The sequence below is a fragment of the Polypterus senegalus genome, chromosome 14, assembly GCF_016835505.1.
Source record: "Polypterus senegalus isolate Bchr_013 chromosome 14, ASM1683550v1, whole genome shotgun sequence".
Classification (NCBI taxonomy): Eukaryota; Metazoa; Chordata; class Cladistia; order Polypteriformes; family Polypteridae; genus Polypterus; species Polypterus senegalus.
Genome location: NC_053167.1, coordinates 82530165 through 82552252, shown reverse-complemented (window position 1 = coordinate 82552252; position 22088 = coordinate 82530165). Strand labels below are relative to the sequence as shown.

The 22088-nt window shown below is 37.1% G+C and overlaps 1 protein-coding gene across 5 annotated transcripts in view; it reads left to right on the top strand.

Moving 5' to 3' along the window:
* rasal2 (RAS protein activator like 2) overlaps positions 1-22088 on the top strand; it is a 243142-nt gene that overhangs the window by 64064 nt on the left and 156990 nt on the right. For 2 of the 5 annotated variants that reach the window (XM_039734421.1, XM_039734420.1), the window contains exon 1: positions 10659-11326. The exons of 2 other annotated variants lie outside the window; for them this stretch is intronic. In XM_039734421.1, coding sequence (XP_039590355.1) covers positions 10822-11326 — 505 coding nt within the window. In that variant the 5' untranslated portion in view covers positions 10659-10821. Of the gene's footprint in view, positions 1-10654; positions 11327-22088 lie in introns of those variants that run through there. One more of the 5 variants, XM_039734425.1, reaches the window with a different exon arrangement.

The following is a 22088-nucleotide window of genomic DNA, read 5'->3' as shown; positions in this document are numbered from 1 at the left end:
GTGCGTTGCCACACCCACCACAAGACGAAACAGCTTCGGATGCTGGTTGCCAACCCCCCAGACAGACACGTTGTCCAGTTCCATGATCTGGAAATGACCATCTATTTGCTGCAGCCAGGTGTTATGTTGGTGTCCCCTTGGACTGGTCCAGCCACTTGAATCCTCAACAAGTGTCCTGCATGCCGGATCACTCTCTGGGAATCGCACTGCATGGCCATAGTGCCATAACTAACGCTTCTTCACAGTGCAGGTAATGTGTCTAATTCAGGACTCCATGAGCAACTGCTCATTTGACACAAAGTCAAAACAGCAGAACCAAAGAATTCTTCGAAGAGACACAGTTCAGAAGGAGTCCAGCCTTTACTTCAGGTCACTGGATAGCATCCATGTCTCGCAACCATATAGCAAAACAGGAATCACCAGGACTCTGAACACTTGGACCTTCATCCTTTTGCAAAGATATTGGGCACACCAGCACACATCCTTTCCAGCAACCTCATGACCACCATACTCACCCAATCCATCTACAAACTTCATAGGAGGTCTAATGTCCTCTTGAATGACCTAATGAATTGGCATTGATGAATTTAAAAATACAATGCAAGATGGGTTTATTATCTTGGAGAAATTTCAGAATAGGGTTTATAAAGAATGGTATCGTCATAAAATACTTGGTTTATCTTAGCATACATATCTACTCTACTCTATGATTTTTTGTTTAGTAACTATAAAACTACTGGTCTAAATCCATACGAAATATATAAATTCAAACATTATTATACAGGTATATGTACTGTTGAATTAGTGAATTACAAGATAATTCAGGATATTTCCATTTAATTGAACTCTTTAAAGCTGTTTTTGTAATGACATGCTTTTAAAGTGTGGCTTGCCAGTGAACCACTCTGTTACGTTTTTAACATTTGTTACTGTAAGATTTTATATTTACATCATTAGCTGGTTGAAAAAATATTACTAAAAATTCATGTTTAATGGATGATTCAAATTACTTTCAGAAACTCAGTGTTTTAATTTTCCAAATCTATCCCTACCCTTTTTTGTATATTTCTACCAACTTTGAAGCTACTTGTACTGTATGAACTTAAACTTGTCAATTTTACATGAAACCTCTGTTTCAGAACTCCTGTTAAACAGCCTTTGTTTTGATGTTTTCAAGGTGTCTTAAGTGAGTGATCACAATTTGGTATTGCTAATACCTGTGTACAAATCCAGAATTATAAAATTACTTTGGCTGTCATTACTTGTACTCAGAAAATGTACAACTGTAAGACAGCATTACATTCTTCACTTTACCATTCAAATATATGACTTGTGCTTTCACTTATGGGTTATACTAATGAATGATAGTAAAAAGAAAAGCTAAACAAATGACACAAATTCCATGTTTGCAGATTGGCATTTAGCAATGAATTATGATGATTACACGTCTTTGTTCCTTTAATAGGGAGATTTCCTTTTTCTGCAGAGCATTGAAACATAAAATGTCTAATGCACTAAATACTAATTGTCTTCTAAGTGAGTCAAGGTAGGGGGGGTGTCAAAAAACAGGGCCTGTTAAGCCCTTTGGAGCATTCCTTGTGTGATTTTGGGCCATACAGGAAATAAATGTATTTTTCTTGTTGTTGTAAATAAATATTATTTTGGTATTAACAAATGGAGAAACTCATGCCACCAGTGTAGACAAGCCGAATAAGCACTGTGGTCTTTGGCTGGTTTGTTATCCTGACCAATACCCCCAGGCTGCCAGATGGAGCCCTTCCTGCAGTATGGAGGTGACCTGAAGACCAGCAGGGAGTCATGGACTATGTAGTTTTTATACACGACCCTGCTGGATACCACAGGGGCCGCAAGAGGGAGCTGCAGAGAGGACCGAAGACTCATTTGTGCCCTATAACCCGGAAGTGCATCAAAGGAAGAGCGACGTGCTTCCGGGGTGAAGAAAAGGACTTGAACCTGACCCGGCAGTGATAAAGAATCACATGGACTGGGGATTGGGAACACTTCCGGGTCAGGGAGAATAAAAGGACTGTGGGAGCTCCCAGACGGGGAGCTGAGTTGGGTGGAAGGGTGGCAATGCATCTGGGAGTTGGAGGATTTGTTTATTGTTATTTGATTTGTGTATTTATATGAGTATAGTGGAGGAGAGGGTGCTTTGTGCATTGTGGCGGATAAATAAAGTCATCATATGGACTTTTATCTGGTATCTGGAGTCTTGGTCAGGGGTTCAAGGGAGCGATACAGCCCTAATCTATCACAGCACTTTGTTTGAATCTGACGTTTACTTGCTGCGACTGTTGTTTTTGCTGGCAGTCCTCTCACAGCCCACAGTCCCATAGGCATAACTGTGAATGCATATGAGGTACCCTTCTTTGATCTGTGACATTGAACTGCATATGAGCTGAACAGATGTTTGAACTAATGGACATTTGTAGAAGTGCTCATTACAATCAGAAAATGAATGAAAAACCTCCAGTCATGTATTGGTACTGTATAGGACACTATTAAAAAAGATTAATTTTGTTATCTTTTCATCTCCTCTTAAAAGATTACACCTCATTTGATTTCTAATGTTATTTCACAAAAATCTGTTTCTGAACTAATTCCATAAAGGGGTAAACGTGGCAGGAATGCAAGCCTGTGTGTATGTGTTTGTTTTTTTTAAGTATAAATAAAAGGTATGATACCTGCACTCACATGCTAAAATTCTCCAGTGCAAACATAACGCATTTCCAGATCATGACCTGCTGATTTTCTTTTTGACTTGTGTTGCAGATTGAACAAATACCATCATGTAGTATAATATTCTCAAACTTGTTTTATCTAATTCAGGGTTGTGGTGGACCAGAATCTGGTGCAAGTAATGGAAAAAGCCCTGGACAATGATGGCTGTCCATTTCAGGACTCGGCTAATAAGATTTTCAGATGTGTAAAAGAACAGGTAGTAGTTGTTGTAGAAAAACTAATGAGAGATAGTCATGTCTTAAAATGGAAATGCTGATCCTTGTTTTATTTTAAATGAAACTTTATCCATTTATCTGTAAATTACTAAACACACTTACTCCACATCAGAGTTGAGGGCTTAGCATTACAGTGCAAGATGATTTACTAACATGTTGAATATACTGTACATAACATGAAATGTAGATGAGTATAATATACCACAGCACGGTCAAATCAGAATTTTTTTTAAAGAGACAAAGATTAGGACATGTGGGAGACTAATATGTCTGTAAAGAAGGTACAGTGGAGTGAATACAAGTATATACAGTGTTTTAAACATGAGCAGTACATTAAAGTTTACAGAACATTAGACTAAAGAAAGTAATGTGATGGTATTGGCAGAAAATGAAGTGTTATAGAAGAATGTAGGTAACAATATCAATGTCGCAACACAGTAAATACCAGATAGATATTTAGTTTTTATTAGGGGCCTATGCTTCTCTAGTGCTTGAGTCTTTTTTATTGTAGTTACTTTTTTTCTGTCCATCCATCTGTGTTTCTTTTTTTATTTTGCTACTTGGATACTGGTTAATAACTTTAGATTCAATGGACCTGTACTGTGTTTAAACTATACACCTGAAACTTTCCAGTTATGTTCTAGCATTGTATCAGGTGGAAATCTGACATGCTATTCATGTGATAGCACCCATCAAATACAGTAAGTTAAGCATAAGTCTCAACCAATTATGACACCTGGATTTGTGCCACATGCTGAGTTGATTGCAAAAAGGATTAACATGGATCTGTGTGATGAGCACAGAAGACAACAACACAAGGAACACAAAGTTTATATAATGTTTAAATAATTACTGTATACTGTGGTGGGCTGGTGCCCTGCCTGGGGTTTCTTTCCTGCCTTGTGCCCAGTGTTGGCTGGGATTGGCTCCAGCAGACCCTCGTTACCCTGTAGTTAGGATATAGCAGGTTGGATAATGGATGGATGGATAATTACTGTATATCATCATATGGCCAATAACATATAAGATGCAGATAATCAGTCAAACAAACAACACTGCTAGAGCTACAGTGGATTCAACTTACTCATTGGATAAGAGGTCAAGAGTACAGGGGCCTCACAAAATGACTTTATAGTGAGATTTGGGTGTAAATTAACATTACGGTATTTCAAAATATGCACTTACTCAGTATGATAAGCATGAATAGAATAATTATCATTGTTTGACAAAGCAATGTGGCATTTCATTACTGCACAAGTTAGTGTGATTTACTGTTCCACAACTGATCATAAACTCAGTTTTTGTATACACTAGATTAACATATATAGCTTTGAAATTGCTTTTTTACTTATGGCCATTGTTTTTTTTCAGAAGTGGGAGCCAGGCAATCATAAAATTGAAAAACAGCAAATGCTTGGTTGATAGTTCTTCAGTGCTGGTTGTGGCTGAGGTTTGAATGCTGAGTACTTTCTTAAATATTTCCTCAATTACCAACAGAACTCAGGTGCTTGAACTGTGGCCAGGAAATAGGATGTGAAAGGAAAATAAAAAGAATCTTCAGGACAGAGAGTTTCTTTGAACATGACAGGTGCAATGGATGAATGGGTGGTGCTCTTCACTTAACGCAGCACAGCAGGCTTTGTCATGCTTATGTTATGGTGTGGTTCTTTGCCAGTTTTTTTTAAGAATAATGCTTAACTTCATTAAACTAATTTTTGTATAGCACTCTTTACTAAGTGTGAGGTGAGACCATTTATGTATAACTATAATGCACTTACTATAAACTACTAAACCATACAACTTTTACATATATAAAACAAAAATATTTAGTAAGAGTAATGCACTTCTTTGGAATTTGTTGGGTGGAGAAGTCTAATTTTCTACTAAGAGTTAACTTTTTCCAGGCCATTGTAATTGGGCTGACTGCTGCTTCTGTCCCGAATATTTTTTGTACTGGATACATTTCACCATATGCTCCCTCTTGAATTATTTGTGTTTCCTGTTCATCATCCATCTTGAGAACTAAGCCATTGTCATTGCATTAGTGATGCATTAATGATGCACCGCTGACTTTTGCATATACTGTATGAGTCAGACATGAGTCCTACTTGAGTTGTTCATCAGTTGTTGCACATTAACCAACTCATCCAATTACACGTTGGAATTCATGATACAACCCACTTGAGATGCACTTCAGACATTCTGCTTCAGCTCCTCTGTAGTTTTGTGTTTGGCATATAATTGTGTGGTTTTTAATTTTGTAAACAAAGTAGGAAAGAAAGATAGAAAGTGCTTTTTTTCACGAAGGAGAACTGGATCTCTTTGATTTCCAAAAACAGTTATTCAAAAAAAGCTATTAACTGGAGAACATTGGATTATTAAAATACACCGCCATTTTCAACACACAGTTATTTTTACATATTTTAAATTTCTCAGACTATATTAAACTACATCTGTCCTGCAAATGGTCCTCCATCTTGCAGCGAAAACTTCGGGATTGGTGGCAGGGTTGGCACTCCAGCCAATGTAAAAAACTCCACACAGCTTTGAAACAAAAGACATTACCCTTTCTGCTCTCCATGGGAGTAGCACTGCTGTAGCTGCCTATAGGAAGGCTACTAGCATTATGAAGAATATGGAGGAAAACTTTGGAAGCCACATTCAAAACCACTGGAGAGCCAACGGAGTCAGGCCTGTTGGGAATCAGAACCTTTGTCGTGCTGAGGCATCTCCTGTTACACGGCCCACTCTGGTCCCAATTTGAGGCAGCCCATCTGGGTAGGCACGTGGAACATCTTGTCTCTCCAGCATGATGATCATCATCCTCTGTTGTCAAAAATTCCACATTTCAGTGGTGGCACTCTCTGAGGTGTGCAGACCTGGGACTGGCCAGATCTCTGTAGGTTGTTATACCTTATCTGGGCTGAACCTCACCAGGCTGGTGGTAAGGCTATCCTCCTTGCATTGCAAGCAACCTTTGCTTCTATTTGGGAGACTAGCGTCATCCCAACTGACTGGAAAATGGGACTTCTTGTCCCTATCTGGAAAGGGAAGGGTGATCGCCTGGATTTTGGCAACTACAAAGGTATAACACTGCTCTTGGTGCCAGGTAAGGTCCTTGCTAGCGTTATCCTCAATAGGATCAATGATCACTTCCTCACCTACCAGCGATGGGAGCAGTCTAGTTGTACATCTTAAAAATATATGATCAACCATGTCCTGGCACTGAGGGTTCTCATGGAATGCAAATGTGTATATTAGAAGAGTTTCTTTGCAGCCTTTGTTTATTTTTGTGAAGTGTTCAACTCAGTTGATAGAGCTGCGCTGTGAGGCATCCCCCCAAAAATGTTGGATGTCATGTGAGTATCGTGTGTGAGGACTGTGCAGAGTGGAGGCAGAACCTCTGCATTTTTCCCAGTTGATTCTGGGGTTTGTCATGGGGTGTGTTCTTTCTCCTACTCTGTTCAGTGTTTGCATGGACTGGGTTTTGGGCAGGGTCATGGTGTCCAACATCTGTGGGGTATCAGTTATTGAAGAAATATTCTCTGATCATGACTTTGCCAACAATGCAGTGATCTTCATGGAGTCAATGGAGGCTCTGATTGGGGCTCTTAAGAAACTGAGCATGGAGTCCTGAGTATCTGGGCTTGTGAGAGTCCTGGATAAAAACCAAGATTCAGGCCTTTAATGGCCCTTTGGGCACAACCATCATCAGTGTGTCAATCTTGTGGAGAGGTTTACTTACCTTGGCAGTGACATTCATGTGTCTGGTGACTCTTCCTATGAAGTCAATATACGGATTGGGAGAGTATGGGGGGTCACAAGGTCACTGTAAAGGGGTTAGTTGTGCTTCTGATATCTTTGCAAAGGCTGAAGTCTTCAGAGTTCTGGTGCTTCCTGTTTTGCAATATGGTTGCGAGACATGGATGCTATCCAGTGACCTGAGATGAAGACTGGACTTCTTCAGTACTGTGTCTCTTCAGAGAAAATTTTGGTTGCTCATGGAGTCCCAAATGAGGCACACTACCTACATTGTAAGGGAGTGTCAGTTATGGCACTACTGCCATGTGGCATAATTCCTCAAGGCTGATCCGGCTCACAGAGGACCCAAGCAGCTGGACCAGGCCATAAAGACGCCCATGTAACACCTGGCTGCTGCAGATAGATGGTCATTTCTACAGGGGGGTTGGTGGACAGGACCGCATGTCTGTCTGGGGGGATTGCCAACCAGGATTCCAAGCTGTTTTGTTGTGTGTTGGGTGCGGCAACGGGCTGTACCAGTGCATGCTGACATGACCTGACGTGTTAATGTACTTCAAAATATTTATTAACCTAATAAAAAATTCATATCAAATAATTCACTCTGAAGAGCCCATCTGTGGAAGCATATTTGTTTATATCTCTAGGATACTCCTTTAATTTGTATATTTCATATAGGAGTTTCTGTGCTGCAGTGGTTTTCTCCATTGCCATAGATTAGATTAAGGTCATAGATTATTGACTCAGTCATTGTTTGGGTAGACCTCTCCTCATATACCTTTGTTTTCATTTTACTGAGGGGTTATTTTAAGTTAACTGTCAACTTTGAATCTAAAATGTAATCACATCATGCTCAGATGATTCTTTAATTGTTCCTTGTACTGCTGGGATAGACTTTGACTCCCAGCAACTTGGTAATGGAATGATGAAACTTGAGAAAACAGGTGAATGTATTTTATATTCTAGTTCAATCAGTCATTCTATTCATTACTTGCAAATGTGCTAAATACTGTTCAAGGTCATGGAGATTTGGACCTATCCCATTAAAATTACGCACAATCACAATCACTTAAACTAGCCTAATTTAGAATCACTGTTAACCTAACACTTGTTTCTTTGTGGGAGGAAATTTGGTGTATGTAGTGAAAACCAAATGCAGACACGTGGAGAACATGCAAACTCCACTCAAACTACGTCCATGCTAGGATTTAAACTTTGCACTGTCGAGTTGTCAGTCAACAGGATTAGCCACTGTGCCTCTGTGCCAACTGTCTCCTTTTAATATTTATTGTAAAAGGCCAGTTGCAGAGGTAACATGCAGATTTTTATTCTATACCTGCTTCTTTTAAATTGTATCTATCTATCAAAATTGCTTGCAACCTTCCAGTGTAAATGAACAAAGTACAGGTGTTTCAAATGCAAAGAATGCTTTTTCTGAAAAGCTACGTACATTCAGAGAGAATAGTGTGATGAGGATTAAAAATACAGTGAAAAGAAATATCCCTCCGGGGATCTCTGTTGTCACTCAGGTTGGTAGAAGATAGACAGCAGAGTCAGTATGCAGTAAACAGAGGCATTCTGTTATGTTTGACTTCAGAGCTCCTTTGGAGATCAACAGGGTGTGGAAAATAATTCGGAAATGAACAATAAACTTGTGTAGTCAAAGCACATGATAGGTTATGAAGTCATGGGGTTTGATACATATCAGGAATATTGACAGTAGTATTTTTAACAAGTTGAATTATATTAGCAGGGATTCTCAACAGGACAAATGAATGAACAAATGAGTTTGGCTAATATTTTTGAAGGTATAATAACTGAAGTCTAACTGTGAATTAAGGTTGTACTTCCTTAATTGTCCTTTATTATTGGTGATGTAAACTATACTGCCTTGAAATAATGAAGGTATTAGTACTACTTTGCCTCTCTCCTTTTTAAATGTTCCTCCTTAAATTACTCGAGGCTGTGCTGGGTAAAGGATCATTTAGTCAAAAAAAATTGATTATATCACTTCTCATTACTCTTTTCAAAGTAAAGTGTAATTCAGCTAAAAATTGTAAACTGTTTAAATTTATCCAGACTTAAAATACCTAAAATATACCCAACCAAGATATTAATTATAATAGATACTGTCTTGCTTGCTTGAATAATCAGGTTTTTTTTGTTCTTTATTTCGCCTTATACAATTTCTTGTATTAGGAATTTGTTAGTTTTCGCATTACCCCATGGGGTCAGAGTGAAGGGTCAGCCATTGTACAGCGCCCCTGGAGCAATTACAGGTTAAAGGTCTTGTTCAGGGGCCCAGCAGAGTAGGATCTCTTTTGGCAGTGTCAGGGATTCGAATCAGCAACCTTCTGGATACCAGCAGAGATCCTTAGGCTCAGAGCCACTACTCCGCCCTATAAAAACAGGTCTGTTGTCAGTTGTTCTATAACAAACTTTTTGTAAGGATTATGCATAAGACTTGTGTATTTGAGACGAGATAAAATTTGAACTTAAGGTATGTGTTTCATTATGTAGTGAAATTTTATGTATAGCTGAGATGTGATAGTAAACTTGGAGATCACCAGCAAGACTTTACAGAACTAAATAAAAGTACTTGTAGTTTACTGTTATAAAAATTTAGGAGAGCGCAATCTCTTAATATTGATATAACATTTTCTTGTCCACTAAATTTAAATGTGGTTATTGTTTACTGCAGCTTTCATGTTGCTCACATTGTACTTGGCTGAAGAATTACTGTAAGACCTACTGTTATATGTGTGAAAATGAGACCATCTAGTGCATTTGTGTTGTGCAAAAGGTTTTCTGAGTTACTTGGAAAACCGTTAAAGACATTTTACAGAATAGTTTTATTCCTCCATCCATTTTCATTGGCTATGTAGAGGGCACCAGTCTAATCCAGGACACACACACTCATACTTCCACACTCACTCTTACTGGGCACATTTAGGGTCACAGTTTAACCTGACATGCACATGTTTACGATGTGAGAAGTAAACTAGTATGCATGAAGAAAGATCATGCACATAAGAGGAGAAACTCCACACACAGTGTGACCAGGGTGAGGTTCGGGCAAAGTATTTTGCAACTGTGAGGCAGCAGTGCTAACCTCTGCGCTACTATAATGGTCACATTTTCCCAAGTGCAATAGTGAATGGTATATTATATACTGATATACTGTATGTGGTAGAAGACAGTTTTGCCAGCTTTCATTTATCTACTTTAATTTGTATGTCATTTAATTACATACTTGTAGGAAGTTGACTTTAGTGTTGTTTGTAATGTTGTGTGGAAAAATGCTTGTTTTCACACAACTAAGACTTGCTGTGAGTTTTGGCAAATCCAGTATGGCTTTCAAACTTTAACACCAATATGTGCTTAGTATTAAAATTTGTGAGTTAGATGGCATTATTGACAGAATATTGCAGTATTCTAAAAATCTCATAACAGAAAGTAAATGATGAAAGATTCAGCTTATTGTCTTTTTTGCTTTATTAGTTGGAAAAACTATTCCGTTAACAAATCACATTTTCCACACAATGTTTGTAGAATCTAAAATTGCAATATTCTTAAAGGATAGTTCAAAAGATTTTATTTATACTGCATCATTCACTGCGTCACAGCTTCTGCCCTTCAAAAAAAGTCCCTCCATTACTTGGTTTCGTCACTACATGCTACATGCTTCCTTCTTCCTTATACATCATTTAACTGATACGTTTACATTAAGTTGAGCTAAATGTTTTCTTGTTGATGAGGAAAACCACCCCATGAGACACAAGTGTTTGATTGGTTTCACTGAAGACTGCTACAGTCAAGTGACAGTTTTTTTTTTTAAATCCCACTTCCTTTACAACTCGGTGCAACAGACAACAAGAGCAGGAAGCTGAATCTGGATGATTATTTGTATGCCTGTACAAAACTGAAAAAAAATGTTTATATGTATGTAAAAATCTTTTTCTTATTAACGTGCCTTTTTTAAATACTGTTTTTATTGTCGAAGGTTGGATCCACTGAAATGTAGATCACGTTTTTTGTATAAATCTGACACATCATCCACGATTTGAAAGCCGTGGACCTAAAAATGAGTTTAACCACAACACAGTTGGACCGAAGTGTACATGAAAATAGTAAGAAAAAAAATTGGACGAGCAGTTTAAGCTGGAATGGAAAAACCTCTTTTAAAAGAGACTGCATTGTCCAGGAAATGCCATTACAAGCTTACAAATGGAAGACTTGTAGGAAAGCAAAATGGACAAGTAAACGAGGCATCTCAGAACATCCTTGGGTTTTAGACTGGCATACTTCCAAGTCAGTTAAAAACCAGAATACATTTGCAAACAACAGTCATTTGGTTGAAAGTGATCCACTCATTTCCACCAGGACTGTAAAGCCAACCAGGATCCCCTATAACCGCTCTTTATCTGAACCTGGACCTTGCAGTGTTATTAAAAAATCTGAATTGCGACAAACATGTTCTGAAGCTCTGGAAAAGCAGCATGTTTTTAAAGGAATTTTCTCCACAGTTTCTCACAGGTTTGAAAGGATTTCTGATAAAAACCATCTGCTTAAGCAGTCAAAAACAGAAGGTATGTGGAGCACATTTGGCCAAATGTTTTCAAATATGTCTGATAATTTTTTTCTGTACATATCTTCAGAAGGCAAAAGATTTATTCCTAGAAACACCATCAGACAATTCTGTCTTAATATAACACTTTCTTAACAGTAAACAGAAGTTCAATTTTTTTTAAGTACAATCATTTCAAAAATACTTTATGTGGATTTCTCTGAAGAAGTAGAATCCTTAAATTATATTTACTGCTTTCTATATTGTGTCTTATTACTGTACTGGAAGAATTACTTGTCAGATTGCATAGTCACTCTATTTGATTTTAAAGAACAGTTTAATCTAATGTGAATCATGCAAAGCCTATTATATTTTTTTTCTGCTGTCCTTTACATTAATATAAGAGTTCTAATTTAAGATTGTTCCATAATCAATTCAAACAACTGTACTGTGGTGGGATGCTGAGTTTAATATCACGTGTCATAAATGCCCATTCATTTAGTTTTCCAATTTAGCCATACTGTTGACTTCATTTAAGTTCAAGTTTAGAACAGCTATATATTGTTTATCCAAGTTTTGTACGTTAGGGTTTAAGGAACAAAATATTGCTCAGCAGCATTTACATTTTATGGATTGTTGATGGCCAGTAAACCTTGGGTGATGTTTGCAGAGTAGAGCGTTCTTAAAATGTTTATTAAAGACTAATATTTATTTTTAAAATCTGACTTTGTCAATATATTTGCTGTTTTATTTGCATTTTAGGCAGGCAATGTTACCTCAAAGCTTTAAATCCCTCTCTTGTTTTCTTTTGCAAACATAATGTTTGCTTCCTTTTTTTTGTAGTAACTTTTTTGTTAGGTGGCATACTGTTGGTTGCGACACTGTTGTAATTGTAAGCACAAATAGCAGATCAGAATAGATGTTTTGTAATAGTTATCATAGTGTCTAAATATCCTCATTTATTTATACTTTTGAAAGTAATTTTGGCAATTTGATTTGTATATAAAAGCATTTATTTATATCCATCCATCCATCATGCAACCCGATAAATCCAAATTTAGACTTCTAGCATAATGGAGTCCGTCCCAGCAGCACTGGACACATGGCACAAGTCAGCTCTGGATCATTTCATCACTCTGCCTTGGGGTACACACATGTATGCTTTTATACTGGGCCAATGTAAAGTTGCCATTTAAACTCTTACATTTTATTTGTACAAACCACAGACACAGGGAGAATGTGCAAACATAGTCTTATGGAGCAATGAAATAGCAGCACTAACCACAGTGCCAGTTTCCTATTATCATTTTTATGTAATTTATTTTCAGAGATTGTAATAATCTCTGAAAATGTAAAATGTTGAAAGGAACTTTGTCTTAGGTCACACAGACATAAGTGATTTATACAATCTTTGATGGAAGCACAATTTTAGAGCAATATGTGCTTTAAAATACAGGCTTGCAGCTAAACATTGTGAAGACAACTCTTTTTTTCTGTATATTGGGCAGTTTAATGTGTCTTGTTTAACATGAAGGAAAGCTCAGTTTACTTGCAGATTTTCCATACTTTTCTAGATGAGCAGGAAAACAGCTGAAAGTTGACTAATATGCTTTATTTTGACATAAGTTGGAATGCTTAGACAAAGAAGTTCTGCATTTTAATAGCTTGTAAAATACTAAATAGTGGAATACCCATGCTATGAGCTCTGTGGAAGCAATGCTTTTATAAAACAATGATCATTATCCACATTTTTTACATTTTGACCTATAGTTTCTACTACTGCTGTCATACAGAATAAATTAATGGTGGTTGCTCATAACTTCTAATATTGTTTTAGCTTAGTCTGCTTCCTGAAACACTAAGCTTGTCTGGCAGTTCATAAACTGGAAGCTTTTGGATTCCTGTCAGTTTATTACTGAGCTTTGTAAGAAATAATAAACCATAGCAGTACAAAACATGGTGTTACTATGTACAATTAAAGGGGCTTAGCTTTGTACATAGACACACAGGAAAAGAAACAAACAATGTGATTAAACCCTCATGAGCATTTCATATGTTGTGGTAACTGGGTAAAAAATGAAAGCTGTCTAGGTGTGCTGTTAAAATGATTACTGATCAGCTGAGAATTGTACTGTCTGATAACTTTAGGCTAAAATTCCATTTCACTTACAACAAACTAACCATGTCAAAAAATCTGTTATCTTTTTAAAGATGTAATAATCTACCATCCCTCCATCCATTTTATTAAACAATTTAGTTTAATACAAGGTAACAAGAGACTTGAGACTTTTATTACAGCACAGAGCCCAATGTGGATATTGCCATTTCACACATTTACAGTACATTATTTAACATAACAAAAATGCCTTTGCCCACCTGCATTTAAATTGATACATTTAATTGACATGTCTTAGCTGGCTTAAATGGTGTTAATGAAACCAGATGATATAAGAAAATAAGTAAAATAGTGAAACACTACTACATGTTGCAGATGTCAAGATAGCATAACAGTTTGTATCAAGTACAACTGTTACTAGATAGATAGATATTTTATTAATCCATCCATCCATCCATTATCCAACCCACTATATCCTAACTACAGGGTCATAGGGGTCTGCTGGAGCCAATCTCAGCCAACACAGGGCGCAAGGCAGGAAACAAATGCCGGGCAGGGCGCCAGCCCACCGCAGGGTGTACTTTATTAATCCCCAAGGGGAAATTCACATACTCCAGCATCAGTATACTGATAAAAAACAATAAAAACAATATTAATTAAAGAGTGATAAAAATGCAGTCCAAGTTAAAAAATGCAAGGTGGAGAATGCGAGGCAGGTGTAACAGTTTATAATCTTGTATAATGTTAACGTTTACTCCCCCGGGTGGAACTGAAGAGTCGCATAGTGTGGGGGAGGAACGATCTCCTCAGTCTGTCAGTGGAGCAGGACAGTGACAGCAGTCTGTCGCTGAAGCTGCTCCTCTGTCTGGAGATAATACTGTTCAGTGGATGCAATGGATTCTCCATGATTGACAGGAGCCTGCTCAGCACCCATCGCTCCGCCACAGATGTCAAACTGTCCAGCTCCGTGCCTACAATAGAGCCTGCCTTCCTCACCAGTTTGTCCAGGCGTGAGGCGTCCCTCTTCTTTATGCTGCCTTCCTAGCACACCACCGCATAGAAGAGGGAACTCGCCACAACCGTCTGATAGAACATCTGCAGCATCTTATTGCAGATGCTTAAGGACTCCAGCCTTCTAAGGAAGTAGTCGGCTCTGTCCTCTCTTGCACAGAGCATCAGTATTGGCAGTCCAGTCCAATTTATCATCCAGCTGAACTCCCAGGTATTTATAGGTCTGTACCCTCTGCACACAGTGGCCTCTGATAATCACAGGGTCCAGGAGGGGCCTGGGCCTACTAAAATCCACCACCAGCTCCTTGGCTTTGCTGGTGTTCAGTTGTAGGTGGTTTGAGTTGCACCATTTAACAAAGTCCTTGATTAGGTTCCTATACTCCTCCTCCTTCCCAAACAACTTGCATATATTTCACCTAATTTAGCTATATTGCTAAAGGACTGCTACTTTCGGCCACCTCCATCTGTTTTGTTCATTGCTTATCCTTTTCAGTGTTCTAAGGTCCTGATAACTAATCTGAAAGCAACAGATACTTTGTACAAGCATGGTATCAGCCAGAGATTAGATGACTATTCAGTGACTTATGCACATAAACACAATGACTGTATTGTTAATTTTAGTTTATTTTTTTATTCATAGAATTTTCAGTTTAATCAATATTTTATTCATTTTTGGCTAACTTTTCTATTCAATAATTTTTCTGTGACGGTTCTTTCCAAATACCTATCTATTTTATGATTCTTTAAAATGGTCTTTTTCAGTTTTACATGAAATTCAATTTTGGGAAGATTGGTTTATGACATATTTACATCTTAACAGTAGCTGTTGAAAGCCAGTGACTACCAGTATTTAGATGCCAGTAATGTATCCTGTTCCACTGATGATTTACAAAATGCCATAGCTGGCACCCAGACTGGAAAACTATTGTATTGGTCCCAAGATTATATATTCTGTTAATTTTAATATTGCGTCTGTTTCAAATGAGACATAACTAAGTCCTGGCAGATTTTTTAGTGTTGTCAGCTGTGTAGCAATGCACTGTTTCTGGTTAAAATTTGGGCTTACATAGCTTTAATATAAACCCTGTTAACAAAAAATTTTGGATGCAGTGTAAAATGTAAACAAAAACAAAATGCAATAATTTGCAAATCATTTAAACCCACATTTAAATGAAAATAGAACATAGGCAACATATTACATGTTGAAACTGAGAACTTCTGTTGTTTTATGAAAATGTATGGCCATTTTGAATTTGATGCCAGCAAAGTTTAAAAAAAATTGGGACAGGTCAACAAAAGACTGGAAAAGTTGTGCAATGCTAAAAGAAAATGCTTGGTGGAACATCTCACAACTAATTAGGTTAATTTTAAACAGGCCAGTAACAGGTCTGATTGGGTATAAAAAGAGCATCCCCAAGAAGGCAGGGTCTCTCAGAAATAAAGAATGGAAGGGGTTCACCATTCTGTGAAAGACTGCACGGGCATATAGTACTGCACCTATTTATGAATAAAATTCCTCAATGTAAAATTGCAAAGAATGTAGGAGTTTCATCATCTAGTATCATTAAAAGATTCTTGAATCTGGAGAAATCTCTTTATGCAAGGGACAAGACTGAAAACCAATACTGGATGGCCATGATCTTTGGATTCTCAGGTTGCACAGCATGAAAAACATACATGATTCCATATTGGAAATTACTGCATGGACTTGGGCATGTTACTGAAATGCATTGTCTAAGAACACAATTTGTTGCTGCATCCAGATGATGTCCTTTTCAGATAAAGCTTTACATATTTCAGAAAGACAATGTGAAACCACATTCTGCATGTATTACAACAGCACAGGCTCCATAGTAAAAGAGTCTGGGGTCTAAAATGGCCTGCCTGCAGTTCAGACCTGTTACCCATTAAAAATATTTTATGCATTATCAAATGAAAAATAGAGAAAGTAGACTCTGAACTGTTGAGCAGTTGAAAATCTATATCAGATAAGAATGGCTTTCAGAACTATAGCAGCTGGTCTTTAGTTCCCAAATGTTTACAGAGTGTTATTAAAAGAAGAGGTTCTGCCACACAGTGTTAAACATTCCCTTATCCTAACTTTTTTTAAATGTGCTCCTGACATCAAATTCAAAATGAGCATATATTTTTGATTAAATATAGGGTTTACATGATTTGTAAATCCTCACATTCTGTTTTTATTTACATTTTACATAGTGTCCAGACATTTATGGAAGCGGGATTGTGTCTTTAAAACCTGACATTAAACCCTTTGCATGCAGACATTTATATACAGTAGTTGTACAGTTTGCATCTTAAAACATAGTATGTTCATTTATCCATTGACAAATGACTGATTAGAATAGACATGTGCTCAAGTTGTAATTTAATAAAGTAGTAGCTGTGATGTCTACAACTGATTCAGATACATATTTAGATATAATCTGTCTTTAGATTTGATAAAGGTTAGTATGATGGTAGTGATCACAGATTCGCCCAAATCAAAGGACCAGTGATATCACTGATGATAAGGAAAAAAAGAAATAAACCATCATATTCTATTCTTGACATGTAATTTATTTTGTTTATTTTATCCTCAACTTTTCCATCTATGAGGAAAGGTTGCTGACACTGTGTTTGTCTCATACTTAATAGCACAGCAACTGTTACATAATTTGACCCACTTAATTAATACTATACTGAACTAAGTTTTGTTGATATCCAGTGTTGAAACAGTTGCCTAGATATGCATGGAATCACAAATAATAATATTAAACAAGTTACTTTTTGTTGGCTACAGTCTAGTTATTTATAAATTATATTTTAAGGTATTTGCTGTCTCAGTTTTTTGGGGAACAGAACATTTCACTTTTTCATTAGGTTTAATTCAGTTAGAATTTTTGTTATCTTTGGAGTAGGATTTTTTTTTTTTGTCTCACATTTCTAAGTGTATCATGCAATAAATTAATTTTTCATGCCAATATTTTTGTTGTTGTTGTGGGTTGCGTGATGTGCAAGAAGTAGTGTGGCAGGAAATGTTGTTAGAGCCTTGCAGGGCCAAGAGATTAAAACAAAAACCAACACTGGGAAATCAATGTGCTGGTCAGGAAGAATGGGCACTGAAAAGCTGTAGTAAGCACTACTGCTCCCTGCTCCGACTTCTATCCGCTGCCACCACAAGGCCTTCAGGTGGAGACCCACTCAGAGTAGCTGGTGAGTGATCAGGGAGCAGGGACAACCCTGCCCATTGAGTACCAGCTGCTTGCTTCTTTTAGGGCCTTTTCCCGACCACTTGCCTCAAAACATTTGCACCCGCTCTCACTTGGTTTGGAAAATGAAAATATTTGGTAAGTTTTTAGGTTTTTGCCCCATAGACCAGTGTAGGCAGAATTTATTTTTTTCAATTTATAGAAAACGATTAACTTTAGAATGCAGTCGTATGTGGTAAATGCATATATAGTATTCTTTTCAAGAAATAACTTTGACTTAAAATATACTGAACTTATCCTTTAAAGCAAAATTAGGTTATTTTTATTATGGCATCTCCTTGAACATGTAGCAAACAGCAAAAAAAAAGTAATAAACATTTAGCTCTCATGTTTAATGTTTTTAAAAGCAAATTGTGAAGAACTAGAACTTGCAAGTGAATACTTTTGACTTCAGCAGTACAGTAGTTGCAGTACTGATGTAAACATGTGAGCAGGTTATGGTGCTCTACACATGGATGAAGTAAACTACATTGTGTTAAAATCTATTGTTTCTAGTAAGTTCATAATGAGCATTTTACTGTTTGGCAGTTAGAATGGTGAAGTCTGTTTTAAGAGACTTTATTTTGATATAGCATGTTTTTCACTGTTCACTTGAAAAAAACAAAAAAAACTCTGTAGTCTAAAATCTTCACAGAAATCTTCCATTATGCCTCCAAAATCTGTAAGGAAACATCCTCTTTCTCTCTCAATTCCAAATGTATCAGCAAAATGTTTTTGTTTTATTTTAAGTATTCTAGTATCTACTCAGTTGCTTCCCTGGTTGTTCGAATAACCCAGGGGTTTTCAAAAGTACTCCTCAAGCACACCTGTGCTTGCATCAAGTGCCAACTGCATGGCCCATGGTCAAAGCTGCTTGCAACTGTCTAGTTTTGACCTTGTATTTTTTTCTGTTTTTCAAGTCTACATTATTAGTTAGAGCCAAGAGAGTTAAATGAAGGTTGAAAGCATAATGTGATCATTAAAGCCAGATGGGCCTTTTTTCTTTATTAATTAATGAACAGGCCTTAAATAAAGTCACAGTAACACTTGGCATCTCACAGGATATTTACCTGCAACAAACCCAATAAATGTCCCTTATTTATTAAGGGGTCAGCAAGCTGGCGCCCACATTCTGCCAGGCACCTGGAGCAGATGACCATTTCCTTGTAAGCTGATCCCGTTTGGAGAGTCATCTGTTTGTAAGAGCCTTGGATAATATCCAGTATTTGCCAATTAGCTGACTTATCTCTTGCACCTGCCAATGCAGGTTAGTTTATATTACATTAAAAATGAAAGGTGATACACAATCTACATTTAGATGAAAGGAGACACTAATGTAAAATAATTATCTGTGCTGCCTACAGCATCAGTTGAAACGCAGATAATGTGTTTTTCTGCTGTAGAAATACATGTTTTAGTGCAGATTTTGCTGTTACTTATAGTTTTACAAAGAAATTTGACATTTCCTACTTGCCTTGTTTTATATATTGTGTTTTCTAGCTTGGTTCATGCAGCAGGATTCTTTAGAGAGCATAGTGCTATATTCTGGCTAAAAGTACTAGTTTAAGAATAATGTATATATTTCCCAAAAGACAAGTGTGTTGGATTTACAATTACATGTTACTTTTATGCAGCAATTTCCAATATCTTTTAGCATACTGAAATAATTTTTAAACTAACCAATGCTGGATAACATGAACAATTCTATAGTGCAACATGAATATGCTCTTGCTCTGTAAAGGCATTGTTTAAATTGCTTTATTATTGCCCAGTACATGATATATTACTAGTACTATGGTATCATAAAGTTAAGATTGGTTTTGTTTTTGCTTTAAGAATAATAATTGGTAATAATTGGTAGCATGTTGCTCAGTGGTTACTAGAGATTAGAACTTTCTGGTTCTGACCTTTTTTAGCACGTTTTTTTCACCCTATGTCCACATAGGCCACATATTCTCCCACATTCCAAAGAGGTGCATGTTCAGTTAGTCTATAACTCGCTGCTGTGACCTCAGTCACAGATACTGCCCCAGACAAAAGTGGTGCTTATGGCACCACCTAATTCCACACCTTTGCTGAAATCAGCTTGATCGACATCCCTCCCATGCTTCCTGAGTCATGAAGTGGTTTGTCTTGGTACTCGTTGGGGCTGTCCTAAAGTCATTTGAAAGGCCTAGTCAATCTCCGCAGATGAAAACTCATTTTGGCTACTGCTTTAGCAGCTACCTTTTTGGCTTGCTGGTCTCTTACAGTCCAATCTGGAGAGACCACTAGTAACATTACATGGAAAAATCCTTTCTTGTACTTGACAGCTGCCCTTACCTCTGGCATTCACCAAACAGGTCCTAGGGTTGCCATTATGAAATGCAACAACATAGCTCCTTGCACCTGCCTTCACTACTGAAGTGTTCAGTATTGTCTATTAAGAAACAATGTCTCTGACTTCTCCTGAGAGGTGGAAGAAGTAAATACTTCTGATACTGATAGTCAAACACATTCCAAACAGAGATATTTGCTAGTCATTCGAAGTATTCCTTAACTTACTTACCTTTTTTGAGTCTTTCATGTCTATCTTAGTTAAGTTAGTTATACTGACCTTATATTTTGTAAAACTAGTGGGCTTCTCCCCCTGCTTGCTTCGCTCGCCAACCACCGCAGCCTGCACTATGTGCCAGCCACTTTGCACCTCTGCCACTCGTGTATGTGAATTTCACTTTCACCAAACAACAAATCTTTTAATTCTTGTGGATATGCCTCTTCATTGGGAAGAAACACTACTTTTCCCTGGTGGCAACACGAATTAGATGATCTACAAGTCTTCAACTTAAAGTTTAAATCTAAACAATATATTTGATCTCTTTTCACTGTTTCACTATTTCACCGAGTAATAATTTCCATTTGTTTGCGCTAATGTGATCTTTACTATCATTTTTTGAGACTTTCAGATTTTAGTACTTTCATTATCTCTAACCTGTTCTGCATGTGTATCACTCCACCGTTTTTGAATTCTTTACGAAGTTCTACTTTGTCATCTACTCTTTGTCTTTTATTTCCGGCCCTGGGCGTAATTAAATCTCTTAGCACAGTCTCATCTTGCGGGACATGAAAGTACCTCTCTGAAAAAGTCACGTCTTGTCCCAGGCTAAAAGGTCTTGTCTCATCCCAGGATTTTTTTATTATAATAGAGAGATACACTTAAACCCATTTGAAAGTCTTAACTTGCTTATGCTAACCAGCATGCAGCATAGCACAACTCTCTCACAAATTAGTGGTTGTTAGTTAGTGCTAATAGTGAACCTATAAACCTAAGACATGGTTTCATCTTTTGTTTTTCTGTTAACTACCTTTGTTGGTAGTTTAGTTCAGAACAAGAACAAACTGTACCTGCTTGACCTGCTGGGTTCTTATTCAATGAAGGTTAAAAGGAAATAGGACCTTAGTCATAAATAAGACTTTTGTTTTCATTAGTTCCCCATTTTTGTCTCACATAATACAGGGTGTAGTTCTTTTATGAGAAAAACTGTGAATACTGTAAACATCAACTTATGGTAACGTAATGGAAATGGTTTCTCTGTTTAATACTCATTTTAATCTATTAATTATAGTATTGGCATTTTATGTAAGTGCTATTAATATAGCTGAACTGTTTTAATGGTTCTGTTTTCAAACATCTTAAAACTTCAGTACCTTAACATTTTTGTTGACATTCCATCTAAAAATATATATTGTTAATACATTGTCTTGCATTGCCACTCAGTGTGTGTGTATATTGGTTAAGATGTCACCGTTTGTTAGTGTGATTATCATTTACTGTATTAATAACCTACTGCTTGCCTACTACTCAGTGTAGAGCACTAAGCCAAAGCACCTTACTTTGATCTTCCATGATTCCTTGCCACATTTATGCTGGATCCTGAATAACAGCAGCTCTTGTGAATTGCAAAGGTACTTTTAAATCCTTGAGTCTTACTTCCTACAATACAAAGGCATTGATTTTGTTTTATTTTCTGTTGCAGTAATACAACTGTGTCAGTTGATTTTGTTTATTTTATTGTGCTAAAATGCCTGAACACACAAAATTGACTTATATAAAATTATGTTTCTGATATGCTGCATCTTAGTGGCTGTTCTGTCAAAACATTTACAGTATTGTTCAGAGTAGGTCATGGTGACTTGCTGAGACTTCACAGTACAGTAAATGAGAAAGCTCTTGACATGCAACTGTCTTCCTTACCATCTTGAGCTTTCTTTGTTTTTGTCTACTTGTATAATATCCATACAGTAACATTGTATTCTCAAACCAACACACTCCAGGTCAAGGCTGTGAGGAGCCGGTGCATATAATGGCAGTTTTAGGCTCATGGTAGAAACCTAGCTTGAATAGGTTGCAGTCCAATGCAGCACCTCTC